The following is a 20,482-nucleotide window of genomic DNA, read 5'->3' as shown; positions in this document are numbered from 1 at the left end:
TATTATGGCGAGCAAATAAGAATTATTATTCAAATAATGTTAAGAAAAAAAAAAAATAACGCTTGTACAATCTGCTCAGTCGAGACAAATTGCAATCACGGTCCAACTGTGAGATCTGGGCAAGACCCATTTGCTTTCGTGGACCCAATGGAAAAAAAAAAAAAGACACGGCATCCAGATCAGCCACCGGGCCTCGAGTTTGACACTGGTGATCGTGCGCTGATTGGCTGCGAGTAATGATACAGTTTGACCGTCACGTAATGCGGATAACCGTCAAAGCCAATCAAGTGAGCAAATCCAAAAGGCGCCTAGCAATAGCAATGGATTGAGGGGGCGGATGGAGGAGCCTCATCTTCCTTCAAGCACTTACATCGGGTCAAGGTGGCGGCCGAGATAACCGCCAGGTCACTTTTTGGCAGTGGACAACTTGGCTCGATTTAACCTGTCGGTCAACAAGCGATCCGAGGCGGAGCATCTTGCGAGCACCGCCGATATTTCTGCTTCGTTCCTGCGTTCGATCGCCGCGTCTGCAGCCCCTTCGAGGTCACTGCGAAAAAGAGCAAAAGCGTTTTTTTTCTCCCCCTTTTGGAGCAAAGAATTGACGATTCTTGTGGTCACGGTGAAGGGTTCGGAGGTGCGCCGACATCTTACCCGACGGCCAGGTGAGCTTTGACCTTCTGCTCGGGCGTCACTCTGGAAATGTACTTCTTGGCCTCATGCTTGTTATTTTTCTTGATGCAGACCTCCACAAAGGCCTGCAGATGATGCACAGGAAACGTTCTTCACATTAAACAAGTCAAAAGGATACTTGGGGCCAGCGGCGGGCTACTTCCACCTACCAGGTACCCGATTGGGGACTTTTTACTCTTGGAGAACTTCTCCAACTCTTCCCACTCCTCCTTCTCTGCCAAAGACTTAAGTTTCAACCACCAATACCTAGAAAGGCAGAATTGGAATTAACTTGAAGATGATCTTAACCGGGGGGTGCCAAACTCATTTTATTTCAGGGATAAAACAGTTTCTGTCCCTTTTATTTTTTTTGGGGGGGGGCGACAAAAAAATAAAAAAGTCAGCTCGCACACTAAGCTTCGGTCATTTTTGCAGAGGTTCAATTCCAGCTCCGGCCTCCCTGTGTGGAGTTTGCATCTTCTCGCCAGGCCTGCGTGGGTTTTCTCCGGGTGCTCCGGTTTCCTCCCACATTCCAAAAACATGCGTGGCAGGCTGATTGAACACTCTAAATTGTCCCTAGGTGTGAGTGTGAGTGCGAATGGTTGTTCGTCTGTGTGTGCCTTGCAATTGGCTGGCAAGCGGTTCAGGGTGTCCCCCGCCTATCGCCCGAAGACGGCTGGGATAGGCTGCAGCCCCCCCCCCCACCCCCGTGAGGATTAAGGGGATCGGAAAACGGATGGATAAGCCGAACGGGCTCCTTCCTTGCTTCCATACCTCGGGCCAACCCCCTTGGCTTTTTCATCCAATCACAAATCAGGAGTCGTCCGATACGCGTTCACGACCTCACAGATAAGTCGGAAATGATCGTACTCTTAACACTACACACTCTTATTTTCTCTGCGGGCCTCCTGTTTGACACCCTTTGCGCTAAATAATGTGCGTTGGAATCGCTTCGTCGACATACCTCTTGTCGGGGACTTTGAAGTCTCGATAAAGTTGATCCGTCTGCTTGTAGAGTCCCAACATCAGCAGAGTTTCCATGGTTGCCTGAATAGGAAGTAAGATCATGGGAAGAACACCAAAATCATTTCAAACAGGGGATGGCCTCAATGACCCCCCCCCCCCCCCCAACCGTTGACGGCACCTACCTGGAGCGACAAGCCCATAAGTCCGGCGCCCTTCTCATCATCCAGTTTCTTTTGGAAACGGAGGAGGCGCATCTCGTCTTCGGTGGCCTGCAAACGGCGGTTGTTGCTCATCGTCAACGGCGACTGGGCACGCGAATACGTCGTTTGTCCTCCCGAGAGAGAACGTTGAGTCAGCGTCTTCTTACCTTGGAAGCAAACTCATTTTTGGCTTTGTTGTATTCGTCGACGGCACTCTGCAGGTGGGACAGACGGCTGTCTAACCTCTAGAAATTCAAAAAATGTAAAAAATCATTTCTCAGTGTTGACGAACAGAATTTTTTTTTTTTAAACAATGATGTCACATATACTCCTTTATGTAAAAAAAAAAAAAGGATGCGACTCTTCGTAAAAGTAAATATCGCTAAAAGCTTTCAATTGCATTTGGGTGCCGCAAGCGTCAAAGCACTACTTTTGTCAAAGCAAAGCTCTTTCATTCATTTTCTATGTCGCCACGAGAGCGCGGCACAGCGACGTCGATGAACTTCCTCAATCCACTTCAACATATTTTTCTCATGTGTGCTCGCGTGTGTGCGTCAAACCTTCTCTCTGTAACTGGTGGCGACATAATAGTTGGCCAGCTCCTGATGGTCGTCGTCCTGGTTATAAAGATCCCTCAGAGTTTCTTGTTCCTGCAGTTTACAAAACTACAAGACGAGCTGGGAGTTTGTCACCTGATTAGGAGGCCACAATCCCCAAGAATGAAGACGAGGCGGGAAAAGTGCTTACTTGTCTGTAGAGACTCAGAGCGACAGGTTGGTTTCGGAGCGTCATGAAGAAATCTCCTCGGTTCATCTCATTCTTCAGGTGAGTGACAACCATGTAAACTGACGTACACACAAAAAACACACCATTTCAAATAAACAACAGCCATCCATCCATTCTTGGTACCAATATTCGCATTCGGGTCGCCGGTTGACTGCAAACTACTACAGCTGATTTGGGGCGAGAGACAAGGGGGACACCATGAACTGGTCTCCGGCCAATTTGAATTAATCAGAAAAGAGCCATCAAGCTCTTAGTTGCTGATCCCAGTTGAGGTTTACCGCCAAATTAAATTTTTTAAAAAATGTCACCTTTGGTATTCAACACAACCGCTAAATAGTCCGCTAGCTTAACTGTCGTGTGTTGTGCAAAGATGTGTTGAGCATCAGACATACCCAGGTCGGTGTCCCCGCTCTCGACGGCTTTACTGAGAGCCAGCTGACTCCTCTTCATCTTCAACAAAAGAGGAACCTGCTCCCCGGACCGAGCCTCCGAATCCAACAGCTGGGACGAGCGCAAAAAGAAATCAGATTGCATGGATCACTCCTCACCTCGACTTTTGTCTACCAAATGATGACTATTACCAGTTGCGGGTGTACCGTATTTTCCCGCACGAAAAGGCGCACCTAAAAGCCTTCATTTTCATAAAAGCTCACAGCGCACCTTAAATTTTGATGCGCCCCGTGTATGGTCATTACGGTAATATGTCGACCCCAAAAATGGCTCCTTGCTTACAATGCAGAATTCAAACTTAAGGCGATCGCTTACGCAGTTGAACACAGAAATAGAGCAGCGGCAGGAGAGCTCAACGTTAACGAGTCAATGTTAGAACTTGCCGTTGGTTAAGTGAGCTGTGTTGCTGCTTTATTAATTTAAATACGTTTTACTGACATCTGATCGTTCCGTATCAACGCCACTCAACAGCTAAGCTATCTTATCTGTTGTCGTTTGTTTCAAGCTTCTTTGATCTGCGTCGGCGCTGATTGGTTGAGCCACCTGCATACGTGCTCGCGCTCACAGAAGAGAACAGACGAAAGACAGTTCTGTTGGCATTACAGGGTGTGGCTCCATCTAGTGGATGTATTGTAAATTGCGTCTTATAGTGCGGTGCGTCCAATATATGAAGAAAAAAAAAGACAAAATAGGCCATTCATTGAAGGGGCGCCTCATAAATAAATTTCCCCAGAGTGGGACAAATAAAGGATATCTTAAAATAATCCGATGCGCCTTATAGTGTGGAAAATACGGTAATAATAATTCACGTCCACGCCGAACAGCGAGTCAAGAAAACTAAGCAAAGCGTTGCCGTCGGAAGGAGCGTCAACTACCTTGATGGCGAGCTCCGTTCGTCCACATTCAAAGGCTTTGGCAGCGATGTGCGAGTACGACACACCCAGGGAGTCCCCCACCTTCAGGCACACCGCCCTGGCTATGGCCTCATCCGAGAGTTCCTTCTGCTGGACCTGGCCACGCCCACATCAAGAGACCCATACGGGACCCGTTGCATTGGTCGAAGGGCGTACCGTACCACGCCAGGAGGGAAGGAAGCGACTTACTTTACACGCAGCCCAGTGCTTGAGAACCCTGCTGACCCCCTGAAAATCCGGAATCTTCAGGTAACGGCAGATTTCTATCGCCAACTGATAGAACTGACGGTACACCAGCCTGCACGGACCCATAAGTGTCATGAAGTCGGCGGAAAGGGCGGGATCCGAGGCGAGCGGACTCACCTGTCAATCAGCACCTGCAGGGTCATCTGTTTGAATCTGTTATCAAAGGTCAAGGAGGTCACACTAAAAAGATCCGCGCATGAATTATTTGTGTGGTCTGCGAGACGGAGCGTGAGGATACTGCGTGTGCGTGAGTGGCAGACCCACGCTGCACTCTCTGACGGCATTCAGGACGCGTAGCTCTCGACAGGTGGCTACAAAGTGCTCCGGACTGAAGTCTGTCAGGAAACATTTCCCGAAGGATGCCGCCTGGTGAGGGCATGATTACGGAGACACACACAAAACAAAACACCAATATAGCACATTAACCCTCGTAGTGCACCGCTTGCGATAATAAGGCATTCAGAAAAACACGAGAGCTGAAACGTATGGGGGGGTTCTAAAATGGCCTAAATTTCATGACGTCACCGGCTGATAATTCTCAGGCATTGCAGCAATAATATAAAAACTTTTGATACCTTGATCTTCACAATTGACATATTTTGCACCATAGAGACCCATTATAATTCATACTTTTGAATGCATCGTAAACCTAATGTGTATACATAAATTTCACGCGATTTTTACGTCAATCGCTTTGTTTTCGCTGGGACAGACGTAAGCATGCCACATTGTTGGGTTGAGGTCATTCCAATTTTGCAACTTTAGGTGGCGTCAGAGGATCGCAAATGAGTTTGCCTTTTTGCAGGAGGCTTCAAACCGATGCATTTGACATGAACACGTCCGGTCGGGATTGGTAGTAGGCCTTGGTTGGGACCTCCAGACACAAATTTTTTTTTCCTTTTGCAAAAAATAAAGAATAAAAAATCCCAAAGAACTAATAAAAACTATATATGTATGGATAGAATGAAAAAGAATGTTTTTATAACACAAAATACATCATTACAAAAATTGTAAAATGCGTAACTTAAGGCCTTTTTAATTTGGAGCAAACAAGGGTTAAAATTAAACATTTTAATCGGGCTCAACTGAATATGGATTCCGATACTTGACAGAATAAAATCAGCCAACGATAAGCTGTTCTGGTCTCACCCGCAGCAGAGACTTCTGGGTGTTGGAGTCGTATTCGTGTCCTGCCGCCTCAACGCACTGTCGAACCGCCTCTGCCAGCATTCCTTGCTCCTTGATTTCCCGCAGGTACTCATCAGCCTTTTGACTGGACTTCTAGACTCACACCCCCCGCAGGCAACCAATACACTTACGTTGTTCCTTTTGGGACCAAGAAGCAAGCGATAAGGGAATCGCGCCACACTACCTCATACTCGCGATGGGCTTCCAGCAGCAAGGCCCCAGGCGCCATGGAAGCGATTTTAAAGATGTCCTGACAGACGACCGGAACTTCCTGCAGCAGCTCCTGATTGATTGAACTGATGATCCGAACGCCATCCAGCTCGCCGACACAAACGCACCGACTGTCGAGTGGGAATCTGCAGTGGGGTCAAGGATAAAACCCTCCGAGAAGAGGTAAAAACTGAAAAGAAGAGCAGGAACTTGGTTTATAGAGCTCAGCCCAAGCTATTCGGGATACTGGATGATGTCGTTGCACACTCCGGCCACTAGGAGGAGGTGGTCCCACACCATCACTACAGATGGTTGCTGGGATTTTGGTCTCCGACACCTGGACATACCGACAGCCACATAGGATGAATATCTAACAAACAGTGGTCCCCAAACAACGGTCCACGGGCAGGTACCGGGCTTTGGTACCGTTTGGGACCGGGCCACACAGAGATAGACCCGCGAGCTGTGAGCAAATTTGACTCCATTCTTCGTGACATGGGAATGTGCGTGACTCTAGCCAATCAAAGCCCCCCTGCTAACATCGGTTTGCAAGTTCAAATAAATAGAATCCGCTAATAAATGAAAAAAGAAGCGGGAAAGAGAAAGTAACAAATTGAGCAACCGTATGGGCAGCCATGACTTCCCAAGAGATTTATACACCAAAAAAAAAAAAAAATCACTTTGTCTCACTCAATTATTTGATCATCCTTTTACTGTATTTTTTGCACTATAAGGCGCACCTAAAAGCATTACATTTTCTCAAAAGCCGACAGAGCGCCTTATAATCCGATGCGTCTTAAATGCGGATCAATATTCTAATTTCTTGGGCGTGGCATTTTAAATGTTCTGTAAAGCACTTTCTTACAGCTGTGGTTGTGTAAGCATTGTATAAATAAAGCTGTATTGTATTGCATTGCATTTCCTTTAGCGTAGCTCCATCTAGTGGAGGCATAACGCAACTTCAGCCACTATTATAACTTCTATGCAGCTTACAATGCAGTGCGCCCCAGATATGAAAACAGTTTTAAAATAGGCCATTCGTTGAAGGTGCGCCTTATACGACGAAACGCCTTATCGTGAAAAAAATACGGTCGTTTTAATGATCCCAAAGTAACTGTGCTCTTGCTGGAATACAATTTTTGGCCAGCTCTGTTTCACTTTGTGTAATCTCTGTCTTGGTTTACATCACATTAAACAGCGAGGAGGGAAAAAGCGCACTTTCATATGCACAAAGAAACAAACCTTTACAAATAACGTGATACAAACTGGTATCAAGTACATAAGCAGTTGATTTGTTTGTAAAAGCCTTAAAGGTTTCAACAGTTTCACATTGAATAGATTGTAAAGCCTCATAGACTCGGATGCGCACACAGGGACCGTCAGATCACAAAAGCGGGAAACAGAGAGAAAGCTCCATACCAGACCATCTGTTTGGGTGGCGTCCTCACTTTGGTGTCGACCTCGCTCAGCTTGCTCTGGAGACATACAATCACGCATCAATCTCCCCGGGAGACCGCACCCCTTCGACAAGATGGTTCACTTCAAACGTGATGAAACAACAAGGAGGTTCACCTGAAGCTGAGCTAAGCCTGTCCACAGGTGTCCGGTGTCGGTGAAGAGAGCAAGATATTTGTAATTGAATGACGCCGACATATGGAGGATGTTGCCCGTCTGAGGACTGAGTCCTGGAGCACACTGACATGGGCAGAACAAAAATGTGGAGGTCGCTTGTTGTTACAGTGAAACTCCTCTACAACGAAACCGACATGGGCGAAAATACCCCCTAGTGTGAAAAAAATGTATAAAAGCCATTCCCACTTTTCTGCTCCCTCTACGACGAAAAATCCCCCTGTTCCGTTATACCAAATCTTTTTCTCTGCTCTTGCCTCGCAACGAGATTCACTACAAAGAAAACAAGCCTTACGCAAAAGTCTAATCCAACCTCAGCATGCCACAGCGACCTCTCCTGCTTCGCTTTAACGCTTGAAGACTGGATAAAAGTAATAAAAATGAAAGATGGAGGAAGCACAGTAAAAGACATTCTGCAAGAAATTGATGGAAGTGAAAGTGAATGCTAATCGTAAATTTCGCAACTTCTTTCCCGTTTTTTTCTTTCTACACTGGCTATATGAAGTGTCAGATAAGTGTATGCTCATATTTACGCACTATGGGAATAAAAATAAAGATTTCAAACATACGTTTTGTGTGTGCGCATCCGTGCGTGTGTGTGTGTTTACATCTGAGATAAAATTTGCTACAGTGAAAAGCCCCCTGTTGTGAAAAAATTCTTGCTGCAAACATGATTTCATTGTAGAGGAGTTTCACTGTACACCTGTTATGTAAACCAACCAGCAGCAATCTGTCTGTCTGTGTGTCAGTCGCCATCTCACCACAGGGGTGCAGGAAGTATTGTCCAGGATGTAGAGTTCAGATCCAGTAGCCAACAATACTTTGGTCTGGCGGTCTTGCGTGAGGACAACCCAACAGGACGGCGCCGCCTGCAGGCCTGACATACAACGCAGATCATGTGAGCAAATCATTTGACGTGCAAGGAGTTTGCAGCACGAGGCCAAGTGTTACCTGGGACGGCGGGTAACCTCCTAAGTTTTAAATCGGTGATGTTGGTTGCCAAGGTGAAGCGAAAAGATCCCGTTATGATGGCAACACCTGTCCCGTAAGGAGAATGGAACACCTTGGCTTCTAAGACCTGAGACTGCACCACTTCCTGCAACACAATTTGGTTCATGGTGCGCATTCTCGGAGAGGTATATGCAAACTGATTGATTTAGCGCGAGCAATGTGATTGATCAAGCATGAGACAAATTGGTAAGTCTGAAAGGCGGGTGCAAGCAGGCATCGCTGTGTGTAATCATGACTGTGGTTATGACGGCAAAGATGACTACGCAAAATGAGTATTTTCTGTGGTGTAAATATAAAATGTTTGAATAAAATATTCCTGCAAAAATATTGGGGTCCCCACCACCTTTACAACTATTGCCAGCACCGTATGGGCATAATCCGCTAGCGTGAGTGAACGCGCAACTTAGCGCCCGTTATTTGGAACGGAATTTGAAAAGTCAAGAACCAAGCCCTTGGTGTTTCTGCACCAAGGGCACATTTTACCTGTCCCATGCTGAAGTGTCTCTTGAAGGATCCAAACAGGTCATAAATCAGAACTGAACCATCTTCTTGAATACACAACAACTCATCCGACACTGTCCAACCCAGCTGGATCACAGGTCCGCTTTTCCACTACCACACGTACACAGCAAATGTCAGTGAACGGTAAAGGGGAGTTTGTCGGTTAGGGTGGTGCCACGAGCGCTTACCGGAAAACTGGCAATGGCAACACCAGAAGCAGAATAAATCTCCAACTGGGGACGACAACTTGGTGAACGTCTAAGAGGTTCTCTGAGGAGAGCTGTGACAAACAAAAACACTCGGTTTGACCATGAAGACCAAACCGTACGGACATGTGTGTACCTATCGGGCCGCCGTATGGTGCCGCCGCCATCAAGCAGTCTTTGAGTCCATCTCTCAGGTTCCAACTCATCTCATACAGCTCGGTTTTACTGCCAAAACACAACCAGTTCAGGGTGCCGTCTGCCTGGGATAAGATCCAGCAACTCCCCACAACCTTCTTCAGGATATGCAGTTTGGAAAACGCATAGATTGATGTTATTTTGGTGTATGCATTTTAAAGTGTATGTTTTTGTGATCCCACATCAACCCTCCTAGTCTCAGTCGGGTCTGCTGGGATGTTGCATTGCCTGGATTTCACACCCAAAAAAATTGTAGCCAGTGGGAGAGAGGCTAAAATGCGAGCATGACGAGGGATATGTTGTGTTTTATGGACGGTATTTTCTACTTTGTAAACATGTGTCTCTAAACGTGCTATTAATTGAAACAGATAGTACAAAAATAAATAATTGGAATGCTAATAATAATGGTTATTAGTTGTCGCAGTATTAGTAGTATAGTTATCGTGTTTTTTAGGATGCGTATTCGTTTTAACAAAAAGGCATTTGTACATTTATCCTAGCTTTTTTTTCTCTTCAAAAATATACATAATTATCGATTATTTCTATGGTACTTGATGCAAGATTTTTTTTTCAGCGATAACGCCCATCGCTTGAATGAATGTCATCTTTCAGTTGCAACTATTTAAATCATCGCGAGAGAGAGGACGCGTCACAGAAGATTCAAGTGCCAGTCATGTAGTACATTTGAATGTGAAGACAGAAAATGGTTAATTCTGAGTCTGCAGTTGCATGTTTACAGCCGCATCTTGTGCCCTGTCAGTACCCCGTGATGCTGAAATTTACCGGTAAAAAGCTTCTCCCATCGGATTCCAGTTGGCAGTTATTAGAGCCATGCTGTATTTTCTTCCCGATGACACCTAAACGTATGAGACTGGCAAATATAGTCTCTATCGATACATATACCGTACGCATTAGTTTATTGTTTTTCTCTGCTGATAACGTAAGGCTAGTCAGCTGACTTCCGCCATACGACTTCTTTTCTTTACTTCTTCGTTTAATTTGCTGGGGGATTACCGAGCTGTGGTGTATACCGCCACCTACCGTACAGGAAACGCAAGGAATTTGTAAAATCTTTGCAATCTTGAATGACTGAGGACACCGGGAAAAGTAAAGTAGCACCTACACATATGCACTGTATACATACAACATATAACTATATCCTTCCTATTTAACCTGTATCATTAAGAAAAATAAAAAGAGATCTACTCCTATCTCCCAAATGTATGCAGAAAAGTGGTGAAGATTGCACGACTGTCTCTGTCCTATGTGTTGTCTTGTGTTATTTTTGTTATTTTGATTTCAAAATGGCGCCGCGAGAGTGGCTGCCTTTCCAGCAGCTCCTATTTTTTTGTTGTTCTACTTCTTCCTTTCATAACTTTGCTGCTGTGAATCTGGAATTTCTCCATTGCGAGACTAATAAAGGTTTTCTTAATCTTAATCAACAGCCCTTCTTGCTTTAGTATATTCCGGATTGCATTCCATTGTTCCCTCCCTTAATTAATCTCCACCGTCCTCCGTGTTCCGCGTATTTACTACACTTAAAGAGCACACAGTCTTCTTATAAATCGAGTAAAAGTTGACAAGCGCTGACTATTCTCACTATTGGTGTTGAAAGGCAACAGCAGTTTCACAGACCTCGCAATAGCGCCTCCTGTTGGGTAGCTCATCACACAACATTTAAAGCAACACGTTACAGCAAGCTCCCCCGTTGCGGACCAGCTCTTTCTTTCTTTCTTTGGGATCAAAGTTACAAAGTATTTTGGCACAAGATAAGTGTGAATACGCTTTATCATTCGCACGTCAAATAGTATATTGTTTAAATTATTCATTTCGCCCCACCATGTTCTAGCTCATTGTGTCTGTGCAGTAAATCTTTCTTTAGACGAACTGAATTGCTTCGAAACAATGCATCCTCCTCTGACTTTGATGTGTCCCATTTTTACGGCCCCTTTGTGAACGAATTTGTTCTCAAACTTCCTGGAATTCTGTTGTGTACCAGAATATGAACTTGTTCACTAACTTTCTTGTAGATTTCATTTATTCTCTAATAACGTGTCGGCAACGCAAGAGAACATTCTCTAAATCCGGTCGCCCTCATCGCCACCGCTTGAGCTGATTGTGACTGACCCCAAACGACATTCTGCTAGGGAGCTTTTAACTCGCTTCAACACTTGATGACTTTGCGCTTGTCCCTCCACGAATTCAACTTCCACACCAAAACAAGATCAGACTGGAATAGTGAACTCACAATACAATGTAAAGGAAGTTGCCCCCTAGTCTATTGTGTTTCTAAAAAGTGTGACTTCCTTTATGTCTTTCCTGATCCTTGTTTTGAAGTGTTTAACATATGGACGGACAAGTCGGTCTTTTGTTTTGTTGTCTTTTTCTGTAATGTGTCTTGTATGTAGACCGAGCTCTTCTGATTTATTCCCCACCGTGATGTCACAATGTGGCTCGTTTATACCGTACACGTTTCCGACTTAGAAGCTGAGATGGCTGAAGATCAGACACCTCTCAGCTGCTGAACTCTTGGGAACTCTTTGAAATGATGACAAAAATTAATCGATCAAGACTTCACAAATCCAACAAGTAGGCAGAGTTATGTTCAGAGAAGTCATAATGAGAAAATACGGGTCAGGACTTGACATACTGGGCGCTCATCATGGGCACGACTGTCATATTTATTTGAATTTTGAAGATTCCCACATTCCAAAAAGATACGCGGGAGGTGAACGGAAAACTCTAAATTATCTCTTGGCGTGAGTGAGAATGGTTGTTGGTCCACGTGTGCGTAGCGATTGGCTGGCAACCAGTTGAGGGTGTCCCCCGCCTATTGGGACAGCTGGGATAGGCTCCAGCACACCCGCCCGCGACCTCTGTGAAGAGAAGGAGATTAGAAAACGGATGGGTGGGTGGATTGACTGCAGCGAGTAATTTCTCTTTTGCCGCTAGCATAAAACATATTTGTTTGACGGCACTCATTTGGCGCACACAATCCTCAATACAATACTAATGGGGGGTGGGGGGGGACCCCAAGTCACTCAAGGAGAAAGAAAATTCTACATTTTGCATTTTAAATTTTATTTTATTTTTTTCATCTTTTGTGACCATTTTTAATTTTAATTGCGGGTGTCACCACTTTTCCGAGGTCCGGAAAAAGAAGCGAGATCAGATGAAAAAGAAGCAGTTGAAATAAAATTCACCAGCATGTTAACCACCACTTGAAGTCAGAGAGAGCGGGAGCGAATACTTTCTTTCCAGATGACTTCATCTGGAAGGCATGACGGTGAGAGGGATCACCCCCCCCCCCCCCGACACTCTGTTGCCATGGGAACGGGCTGTAAGGTTTTATATTTAACTCCTTCCCACCCCCCTGTGCCACGTCGACCGTTTCCCCGAAGCATGAAACTTATTTTTTTCCTTGCGAGATGAGAGTGTTTGAGCACTTTTGTTATCTTGAACTCTTTTGATTTTTTTTTTTTTGGATTTCCTTATTTACTTTTTGTTTATTATTTATTCCGACACCACAAAGCTTCATTCCCTCTGTGGCGTTTTAGTTATTACATAATGCTTCCCATCCAGACCTTACTTCCTGAATACAAAAGGAAGACATTCATATGTAAATTGCGTGTGAAATAAATCATCCACAATTGGAAACCCAAATACTTTAATCTTTGCGTTGTACCATTTTTCCCGCTACACTTTTCCCGTCCCATCGGACGAGTTTGACTGACTCGTGGCTCCGGCTCGTTGTCACGTTTGTCCCGTCTGCGGAATTTGTGTCAAGCTGCACGACAAGTACAAGCGCAAGTCTGTTCTGGCACTAAAAGAGTTAAAGGGTGTGCACTTCCCTACAGGGAAGTTAGGCGGAATGTTTTTTCCAAGTGCCAACCAATCAGAGCTCAGCGCACACACACACACAAACACACACACACACACAAACGCGCACACACACAGTTTGAAGTGTTTTTCAGCCAGCAGAACTTTCTGACCAACTTCTGTCTCTGATGAGTGAGGACGGCGCTCAGACCGGCGAGAACATGGTGACCACAGATACCCACCAGAACCAGGACCTGCTAGTCCCTCCTCAGGTCCACGAATCGGAGGACCAGCTCAAAGACCAAGAGAACCCAGAGAACCAGGAAAATACTTTAGCGGGCCTGTTTGGGTTGGACCGAGAGAAAATGGGCGAAGGCCCCGTCAACGCCATCACGGTCCTCACTTTGCTGGACAAACTGGTCAACATGTTGGACGCCGTGCAGGAAAACCAGCACAAGATGGAGGTGAGCGAAGGGTGGGGCCGCCGTGCTCTCAACCCCCGTGTGACGGTTTACTTCAGCAAAATGTGTTATATGCTCCCAACTTTTGAAGGACCGATAAGAGCAGCAAACGTTTGACGGAAAAAAACATTTCACGTCGCACTCTGCGAAGAAGGACATGTTTTTCCTGTTCCAAGTTAAACGCTGAGAGTTAATTCCGAACAACTTGACTCAACTTTATTCAACAGGTTCTGCATATTTGTAACTTTATTGGACTACATTCCCGCGAGTATTAATTTGCAAAAGGTCCACAGCCTGTCCAATTCCAGCTATCAAACTTATTTTCAGCTCGAAACAATATCAACTTCACATGACCACCAGCTTGAGTCCCCCCCCCCCCCCATTCAATCTAAAAAGTGACTTATGTAAGGAAACTGAATTTTCACAGAAAGCGTGTGACCCAAAAGTTAAGCGAGGTGATGCTATCGATTAAATTCTTGCTCAAAAGTAGTCGGGTTTTGAACTGTTGGTCCTCTGACCCAAAGACCCCCCCGTCCCCCCACCCCAAACCTGGGTTTTCAGTTACAGTTTTTTCGTCTGGAAACATTCGGTTCGATCTGAGAAAGGCGTGGTCGTAGCGATCAGCAGGCATGTGGTCTCTGAAAGGCCCTTTGGATTTTTTTTTCAGGGGCACCAAGTGGAGATGGAGGGCGTGGTCAGGGGGATCCAGGCGGATATGATCAAACTCTCCAAGAGTCACAGTCACACCTCCAACACCGTCAGCAAACTGCTGGACAAGAGCCGCAAGCTTTCCGTCACCATGAAGGAGGTAATCCGGAAAGTCAACCGCGTCGCCGCTTCAAATGAACGCCCCCGTTCTCTGGGATGAAATGAGATTGTGGTCTTAGGTACGAGAAAGGATGGAGCGCCAAGGCACGCAGGTTAAGAAACTGGAGGCCAACCACGCCCATCTCATCGACAGAAACAACTTTAAAGTACTCATCTTTCAGGTCGGTGAGCCGGAATTATTTGGGTCTCTCAACCGTGGAACAAGAGGTCACGTGATCCACTCTCAAGTCCTTTTATGGTTGCTGAGATCACAGAGAACCACGGTACCGGCTTCTCTCGCCAATGCGCAACGTTCCCCAAATTCCTTACGGCCATGTGTTAGCGTGCGCATATGTGTAAATTCAGTACAGTCGTGCCTTGAGATATGAATTTCATTCATTCCGTGACCATGTTTGTAAGTCAAAACAAATGCATTTCAAATTATATTTCCTATGCATCATTTTCATTCCAGATCATTCCATATTTTGTCATTCAGCACTTCAGCATTCACACGCAACTTTTCCACAACTTGTATTGTTTTTTGTATTTGTCATTTTTGCAGAGGATAAAGAATATTTACCTGTGAATATTGTAATACTCTATCAACATGTTTTGCTCCACTGTTAGTGTTCAAATATCCATTGATTATAGCATGGGAACTATCAATGCTAACAGTTAGCCTGTCCATGGTGGGTGCAAAGTTGCTTCGTTGTTATCAATACACAATGAGTAATTCTCTTTGTTTTATGTTTAGGTTGACGATACACTTCCACTGGGTGTGTCATTAAACAGCTTGCAGCCTCATTTTTTTTTAAAGAATTGTTTACTCTTTGCCAAACCGCTTAGTTGAGTTTGCTGCTACCTTAGAGTGTGCATATCTTAAGTTAGCGCTAGCTAATGAGAGCAAAAAGTCAGCTGAAAGATGACTAAAAACGTGTCAACGTCACACGAATCAAAGTATTGATCAGGTCTTCTGCGATTAGTCTGAAGTAGGATGGGAATGACAGGATGTTCAGTTTGTTTTTGGCTAACTGAGGTCCGGCTGTCCTTTGAAGGAGGAGAACGAGATCCCCTCCAGTGTCTTTGTGAAGGATCCTCCGCCGTTCCCTCGTGATGAAATTCTGGAAGAGGGCGACGAATCGGGTGTTGTCGACGACAATCAGCCCTCAGAGGGCGGGCTCCAAACCATCGACCTCTCGTCCGATGAGGACGTGGGCCTGGAGGCAGATCTGGATGAGGAGATGTGGCCTCAAGACCTGGAGAACATGGAGAAGTCCAAAGCTGAGAAACTGAAACTGTCCAGTCTGAAGAAGGTAAGCCACACAATACGATGTTAAAAATGACACGGGCACTTATGCTCTCAGTCCAACAATTAGTTGTCGATCGGTATTGGACACGTGATTTTGCCACGGCAACTTGAGTATTGTCAGTACTACTACAATGGCTCCAACAAACAAAGATCATTTGCGTTCCAACTCTCTCGGAAGGTCGACAGTCTGAAGAAGGCTTTCTCCCGACAAAACATTGAAAAAAAGATGACCAAGATCGGAACAAAAATTGTGTCCGCTGAACAACGAGAGAAAATCAAACAGAAAACGTCCAGTCTCAAGGTTTCCCCCGTGACCTTTGGCATCAAGAAGGTATGACCTCCAAGTGATCACGACTTTCTCGTCTTGTCCGCGTGACCTCTAACCTCGCGTGCGTTTTTCAGCATCGCAGCAACTCGGCCTCCCAGCCTCCCGAAGAACATCCCGTCCAGATCGACGAGAGCCCCGCCCCGGAGGACCACATCCAGCTCTCCCCGCTGGGCAGCGACGAGCAGGAGGTCACCTTCACGGAGATCCACAACGAGCTGGCCCCGCCGGAGCAGCAGGAGAAGGAGCAACCATGTTTGGAGGTCAGCGGAATATCTGAAGGGGTGAGCGAGGACTACGCTCTGTCCGCCACGCTGCCTCAGGACCAGGAGAACAAGGAGGAGTCTTCGATGTCACTCCAGGAATAAGAGCTAGACCACGTTTTAGAGATGAGATTTTATTTTGAACGCATTTCGTACACTGAAAAGCACGAGCACAAACACGCTATCTGAGTTGGTGAACAGAGGAGAATTGAGCTAAAAAAAAAAACACTGGAGGAGACCTTTGTTTGGGAAATATTCAAGTGCTGTTGACTGAAATATGTTCACCCAGAAATAGAGAGGTTTTGATTTTTGGATGGGGAAAGGTTTAGCCGAACTTAATATGAGCACATTCCATGTTTAGCTAGCAAGAAAAGCATTTCTCAACAAACGTAAGCCTGTTTGTTGTTTTAGCTTCGCATGCTAACTGTTCAATGGCTTAGCAATATGTTGCCTTTCTCTAACCAACGCAAAACTCAAGAACTATAACAGGGTTTGTTGTTTTAGCTTCGCATGCTAACCGCTCGATGGCTTAGCAACGTAGCTGCTGCCGAACGACGCAAAAAGTCAACTCACTATGATCAACCGGTTTGAGCTAACTGTTCAATGGCTTAGCAATATGTTGCCTTTGTCTAACCAACGCAAAACTCAAGAACTATAACAGGGTTTGTTGTTTTAGCTTCACATGCTAACCGCTTGATGGCTTAGCAAGCTAGCTGCTGCCGAACGACGCAAAAAGTCAACTCACTACGATCAACCGGTTTGAAAATGTATAGAACGGACCGGCTCTGACGGCTTTCACAAATGCAACACGGCAATTGCTTTCGTTTTTGTAAAAAGAACTTCTACGACCAAAGAATACGCATTAATTGTACCTCACAAACACAGATAAATAAAAGTATGTCACGCAATGTCCTGTGTCTGATGTGATGAAAGAAAGAATGCGACTCGAATACACAACTGTTCCGGTTCTAATTAGTTGGAGATTGTATATATATGCATTTCTCAACTACATTCAAAAACACGCCCTTTGACCCTATCACACTTCTTCACATTCTTCATTCTTCATGTATTCTCCTCCTCTTACTCCTCACGCCTTCAAGTTAAATCTTCTTTATGAGCTTGGCGACGGACGTAAAGGCCTGACGCAGTCCGATTCCTTTCAGCGCGCTGCATGCTTGAATCTCCCATCGCAGGTGCGGATAGTTGGACAGTCCCAATCGGTGGGAGATCTGATTTCGAGTGGGTGTCAAGGAAAGAAGGCAGGGCGTAGAAGGGGTAGAGAAAAAAAAATACGGATGAGTAGGAAGAATGACATACTGTAACTCCATGACGTCTTGCAGCCAGCTTCACTTTGAAACAGTCATTCATGCCTTCGTTACGTTTACTTTGGAGTCAGCCAATCCTCCATGAAGCGTCTCCAGTTGCTCCAGAATGCTGCTGCTCGCCTCTTGACCGGTACTCATAAGAGGGAGCACACAACTCCTACTCTGGCTTCCCTTCACTAGCTCACCATCCATTTTAGAGTTCTCTTTGAGATCCTAGGATTTGTTTTCAAATCTTGAAATGGCCTCATTCCACCTTACCTCTCTTACCTACACACCTGCCCCGGTGCTTCAGGTCTGCAGACCAGACATTATTAGAGGTACCAAGAACTAAGCAGAGACTCAGAGGGGACAGAGCCTTTTCTGTTGCTGGTCCCACAGTAGGAAAGAGTCCAGTCAAGGGAGTTCCCTGAAGTCAACGTGAGTATGATAGTCCACAAATTTTCAAAATGAAAGACTCCATTGAGTGAATTCTGAGATTTATTTCTCTTTTTTGAAGATAACTGCTGAAAACACGTCTGCAACTATGTCGTACTGAATTGTGTAGGTCTTGCACCAAATTTAGTTTTTCAGCATTTTCACTTTTCCTGATTTTTATTTCTTTTTTTTTAAACATGGCTAAACCCAATGATGCCTCTCCCCCATTATATAAACATTTGTGGGCAAGGAGGGAACGAAAAACAATCCACACGAGTACAGACATGAGCTTTGTGCTAGCATGGCCACTTTAGAGATGCTCATTGTCACAACATGGGAAAGCCCTGCAAGGACCTTAAATTATTTGAAATTTAAGGACCTTACATTTATTTGACATTTAAGGTCCTTAAATTTCAAACCTGTCCGGTCCTACGTTCAAGATTACAGGCTCCCGAGTATATAGAGATTTTTTTTTGTACCTCTTGTACAGTCATGGCGCCAGGCTGGTCCACCTTGTTAGCGAGAACCATCAACGGAACATCTCGTAGCCTTTCTTCACTCAACACCATCTTCAATGCCTTCTGGGCCTCGGGCATCCGACTGGGATCGCTGCTGTCAACCATAAAGACCAGCGCCTTGCAGTCATCCAGGTAGAACCTGAAAAAAAGATGACAAAGAAGAGAAAGAGGAAGTTGGCAAACAAAAGCAAAGCCTTGAATTACCTCCAGTTGGGCCTCATGCTTTTTTGACCTCCCACATCCCAAACTGTCAGAGACGTCCTCTTGTCCACATCGAACGATCCGACATTGAATCCAACGGTTGGTGACGTGTCCATCATCACCTGTCAGGTCACAATCAGATCACGGTTGCGCGCGCAGACAAAACACAAGGTCAAGGTGGCCACGGCCTCACCTGTCCGGTCAGCAGTCGAGTCAGCAAAGTGGTCTTTCCCGCAGAGTCCAAACCCATCAGGATGACCTGAATCCATGTTGGACATGCACTTTAGCTGAGCATTTTACCTCTAAAACTAATAGACCAGGGGTGTCAAACTCATTTTTTGTCGCGGGCCACGTATATATAGCGGTGCAACCCCACGCGTGGCAAACATATGTTTTTCAAATTGTTTCAGTTCAACTCGGCTAGAGTCAATCGCTTTGCTGCCACTCGGAAGCATCCCACCGCTCATTGTTTAAAAATATTCCGAAGTGGGCGACAGATGCGATCAGACCTGACGACTAATGCGAACCAGTTTGTTAGTTTGTTTGCTAAGGCAGAATAGAATCTTCATTTTATTTTAAAGTTTAACCACGAAATCCCCCGCAAAGCCTTTTTAGTTCATCTGAGCATTCCAACAACATGAAAGCTTTGAACATTTCCAAAAGCTAATAATGTATAAATGACAGCTGAAATTCGCTTTGGATCCAAACAATCGGATTGTTTGTTACCGTTTGTTCCATTTGTGTATTTAAACGGTGAGGTAGTGGCGCCCTTTTTTTTTTTTTTTTCCTTCAACCGGCTTAAAGGTGGATGTCGGTGTTGGTTCAACATGTTGAGCCGATGTTTGTGTTATCCGGTTATTGAGTGAACATGCCAAATCAACTTTACCTGTGAACGTTTAGATGAATGAATGAGACCCATAAATCCTCTTCTGCTCTTTGTCCCTTAAACTTCAGAATCTTGTCTGCTTCTTGCTAAATACACGTATCAACCAGGGAAGGAACACATGACATCACAAACCGGTTTGACGGCATGTTCTTTATTCAAGCAGCACAAAATACAAATTTTCTTGTTACCGTGGGCCTACAAAGAAACCCTCCAGAACCCTTGATGATATGTCGTAGCAAAATTAAAACCAGAGGTGGCAAAGGTAATCACACTCTGTAATTTAGTAGAAGTAATGACAATTCATCGTTTTTCTTCCTCCATACTGTGGCCACTTACTTTTCTTTTGCTTCTGTACTTTGCAGCAGCTGAACTTTATAAGTGGCCTGTTGCTTTAAATATTAATAGAGGAAAAAGTTATGAAAAAAGGTCGCTCAGGAGTGCACTGGGGGAACCTTTCCTTTCTTTCCAGGAATTTTGATAATTCAAACAACTTTTCCTCTAAAGAAAGTTCCCAAGAGAAATTACACCTTACCCTACGTGTATGTGTTTCTTTAGATTTCAAAGACACATTTTTGAAGACCAGAAGCTGGGTGGTTTTAAAATTCTGGCCAGGGATGGGGGGACCCTGCCTCTCTACATCTGTTGTTCGTGCTTCCGTTTCTGCTGACCCATTCTATCCCACTGCCTTATCAAGTATCCTGAGAGGGTAGCTTCTTCTTTTTTTCTTTTTTTAAATAATTTGAATTGTAGGGGGAGGGGGGTGGGGATGTACGTCCCTGAACTCAAATTGTTTGGTTTATTAAATGTTTTACAATATTATACTGTAGTGGACAACTTATTTATTTAAGTTAAAAAGGAAAAAAAAAAAGAAAAGAAGTGCTATAAACCACGAAATCTGATCTTTTTTCCGTAGTAGTTTCTGAACAAAACTTGGAAATATATATAATAATATAATAATTGTTTTCCGATTCTAACCTTGGACA

At 44.9% G+C, this 20,482-nt stretch overlaps 3 protein-coding genes across 3 annotated transcripts; 1 reads left to right on the top strand and 2 right to left on the bottom strand.

Moving 5' to 3' along the window:
• Nucleotides 1–10,369, bottom strand: vps16 (VPS16 core subunit of CORVET and HOPS complexes). Its single transcript, XM_052054468.1, has 24 exons — nucleotides 9,955–10,369; nucleotides 9,113–9,201; nucleotides 8,959–9,050; nucleotides 8,753–8,881; nucleotides 8,210–8,354; nucleotides 8,020–8,135; nucleotides 7,202–7,324; nucleotides 7,049–7,104; nucleotides 5,877–5,966; nucleotides 5,604–5,775; nucleotides 5,381–5,512; nucleotides 4,470–4,597; nucleotides 4,349–4,384; nucleotides 4,175–4,283; nucleotides 3,947–4,081; nucleotides 3,014–3,122; nucleotides 2,583–2,680; nucleotides 2,396–2,500; nucleotides 2,003–2,080; nucleotides 1,818–1,904; nucleotides 1,634–1,716; nucleotides 840–936; nucleotides 652–755; nucleotides 1–547 (listed from the first exon to the last, which is right to left on the bottom strand). Exons 1-24 carry the CDS (start codon nucleotides 10,002–10,004, stop codon nucleotides 406–408), a joined length of 2,505 nt encoding a protein of 834 aa, XP_051910428.1. The 5' UTR covers nucleotides 10,005–10,369; the 3' UTR covers nucleotides 1–405.
• A 2,718-nt stretch (nucleotides 10,370–13,087) lies between these two features.
• LOC127593708 (caveolae-associated protein 2-like) lies at nucleotides 13,088–17,063 on the top strand. Its single transcript, XM_052055316.1, has 7 exons — nucleotides 13,088–13,454; nucleotides 14,119–14,259; nucleotides 14,339–14,440; nucleotides 15,314–15,571; nucleotides 15,746–15,898; nucleotides 15,970–16,718; nucleotides 16,892–17,063. The coding sequence occupies exons 1-6, from the start codon at nucleotides 13,179–13,181 to the stop codon at nucleotides 16,258–16,260; spliced, it is 1,221 nt and encodes a 406-aa protein (XP_051911276.1). The 5' UTR covers nucleotides 13,088–13,178; the 3' UTR covers nucleotides 16,261–16,718; nucleotides 16,892–17,063.
• Nucleotides 16,475–19,663, bottom strand: arl11 (ADP-ribosylation factor-like 11). Its single transcript, XM_052055874.1, has 5 exons — nucleotides 19,500–19,663; nucleotides 18,807–18,872; nucleotides 18,617–18,735; nucleotides 18,374–18,551; nucleotides 16,475–17,384 (listed from the first exon to the last, which is right to left on the bottom strand). The coding sequence occupies exons 1-5, from the start codon at nucleotides 19,530–19,532 to the stop codon at nucleotides 17,256–17,258; spliced, it is 525 nt and encodes a 174-aa protein (XP_051911834.1). The 5' UTR covers nucleotides 19,533–19,663; the 3' UTR covers nucleotides 16,475–17,255.
• Between the last annotated feature and the right edge of the window lie 819 nt (nucleotides 19,664–20,482).

The sequence above is a fragment of the Hippocampus zosterae genome, chromosome 2, assembly GCF_025434085.1.
Source record: "Hippocampus zosterae strain Florida chromosome 2, ASM2543408v3, whole genome shotgun sequence".
Classification (NCBI taxonomy): Eukaryota; Metazoa; Chordata; class Actinopteri; order Syngnathiformes; family Syngnathidae; genus Hippocampus; species Hippocampus zosterae.
The sequence above is the reverse complement of the archived record's forward strand: the minus strand, read 5'-3'. Positions and strand labels throughout refer to the sequence as shown.

Bases quoted from the DNA above. Each gene is read 5' to 3' on its own strand.
- arl11 (XM_052055874.1), bottom strand. From the start codon at position 19,532: ATGGGTCTCATTCATTCATCTAAACGTTCACAG. The intron at 18,873-19,499 runs GTAAAGTTGATT...ACATGGATTCAG, and splicing joins ATTCATCTAAACGTTCACAG to GTCATCCTGATGGGTTTGGA. The intron at 18,736-18,806 runs GTGAGGCCGTGG...GTGACCTGACAG, and splicing joins CTCGACTGCTGACCGGACAG to GTGATGATGGACACGTCACC.
- LOC127593708 (XM_052055316.1), top strand. From the start codon at position 13,179: ATGAGTGAGGACGGCGCTCAGACCGGCGAGAACATGGTGACCACAGAT. The intron at 14,260-14,338 runs GTAATCCGGAAA...TTGTGGTCTTAG, and splicing joins TTTCCGTCACCATGAAGGAG to GTACGAGAAAGGATGGAGCG. The intron at 14,441-15,313 runs GTCGGTGAGCCG...TGTCCTTTGAAG, and splicing joins TTAAAGTACTCATCTTTCAG to GAGGAGAACGAGATCCCCTC.
- vps16 (XM_052054468.1), bottom strand. From the start codon at position 10,004: ATGGCTCTAATAACTGCCAACTGGAATCCGATGGGAGAAGCTTTTTAC. The intron at 4,385-4,469 runs GTATCCTCACGC...CTTTGATAACAG, and splicing joins CTGCCACTCACGCACACGCA to ATTCAAACAGATGACCCTGC. The intron at 4,284-4,348 runs GTGAGTCCGCTC...GGGTCCGTGCAG, and splicing joins CTGCAGGTGCTGATTGACAG to GCTGGTGTACCGTCAGTTCT.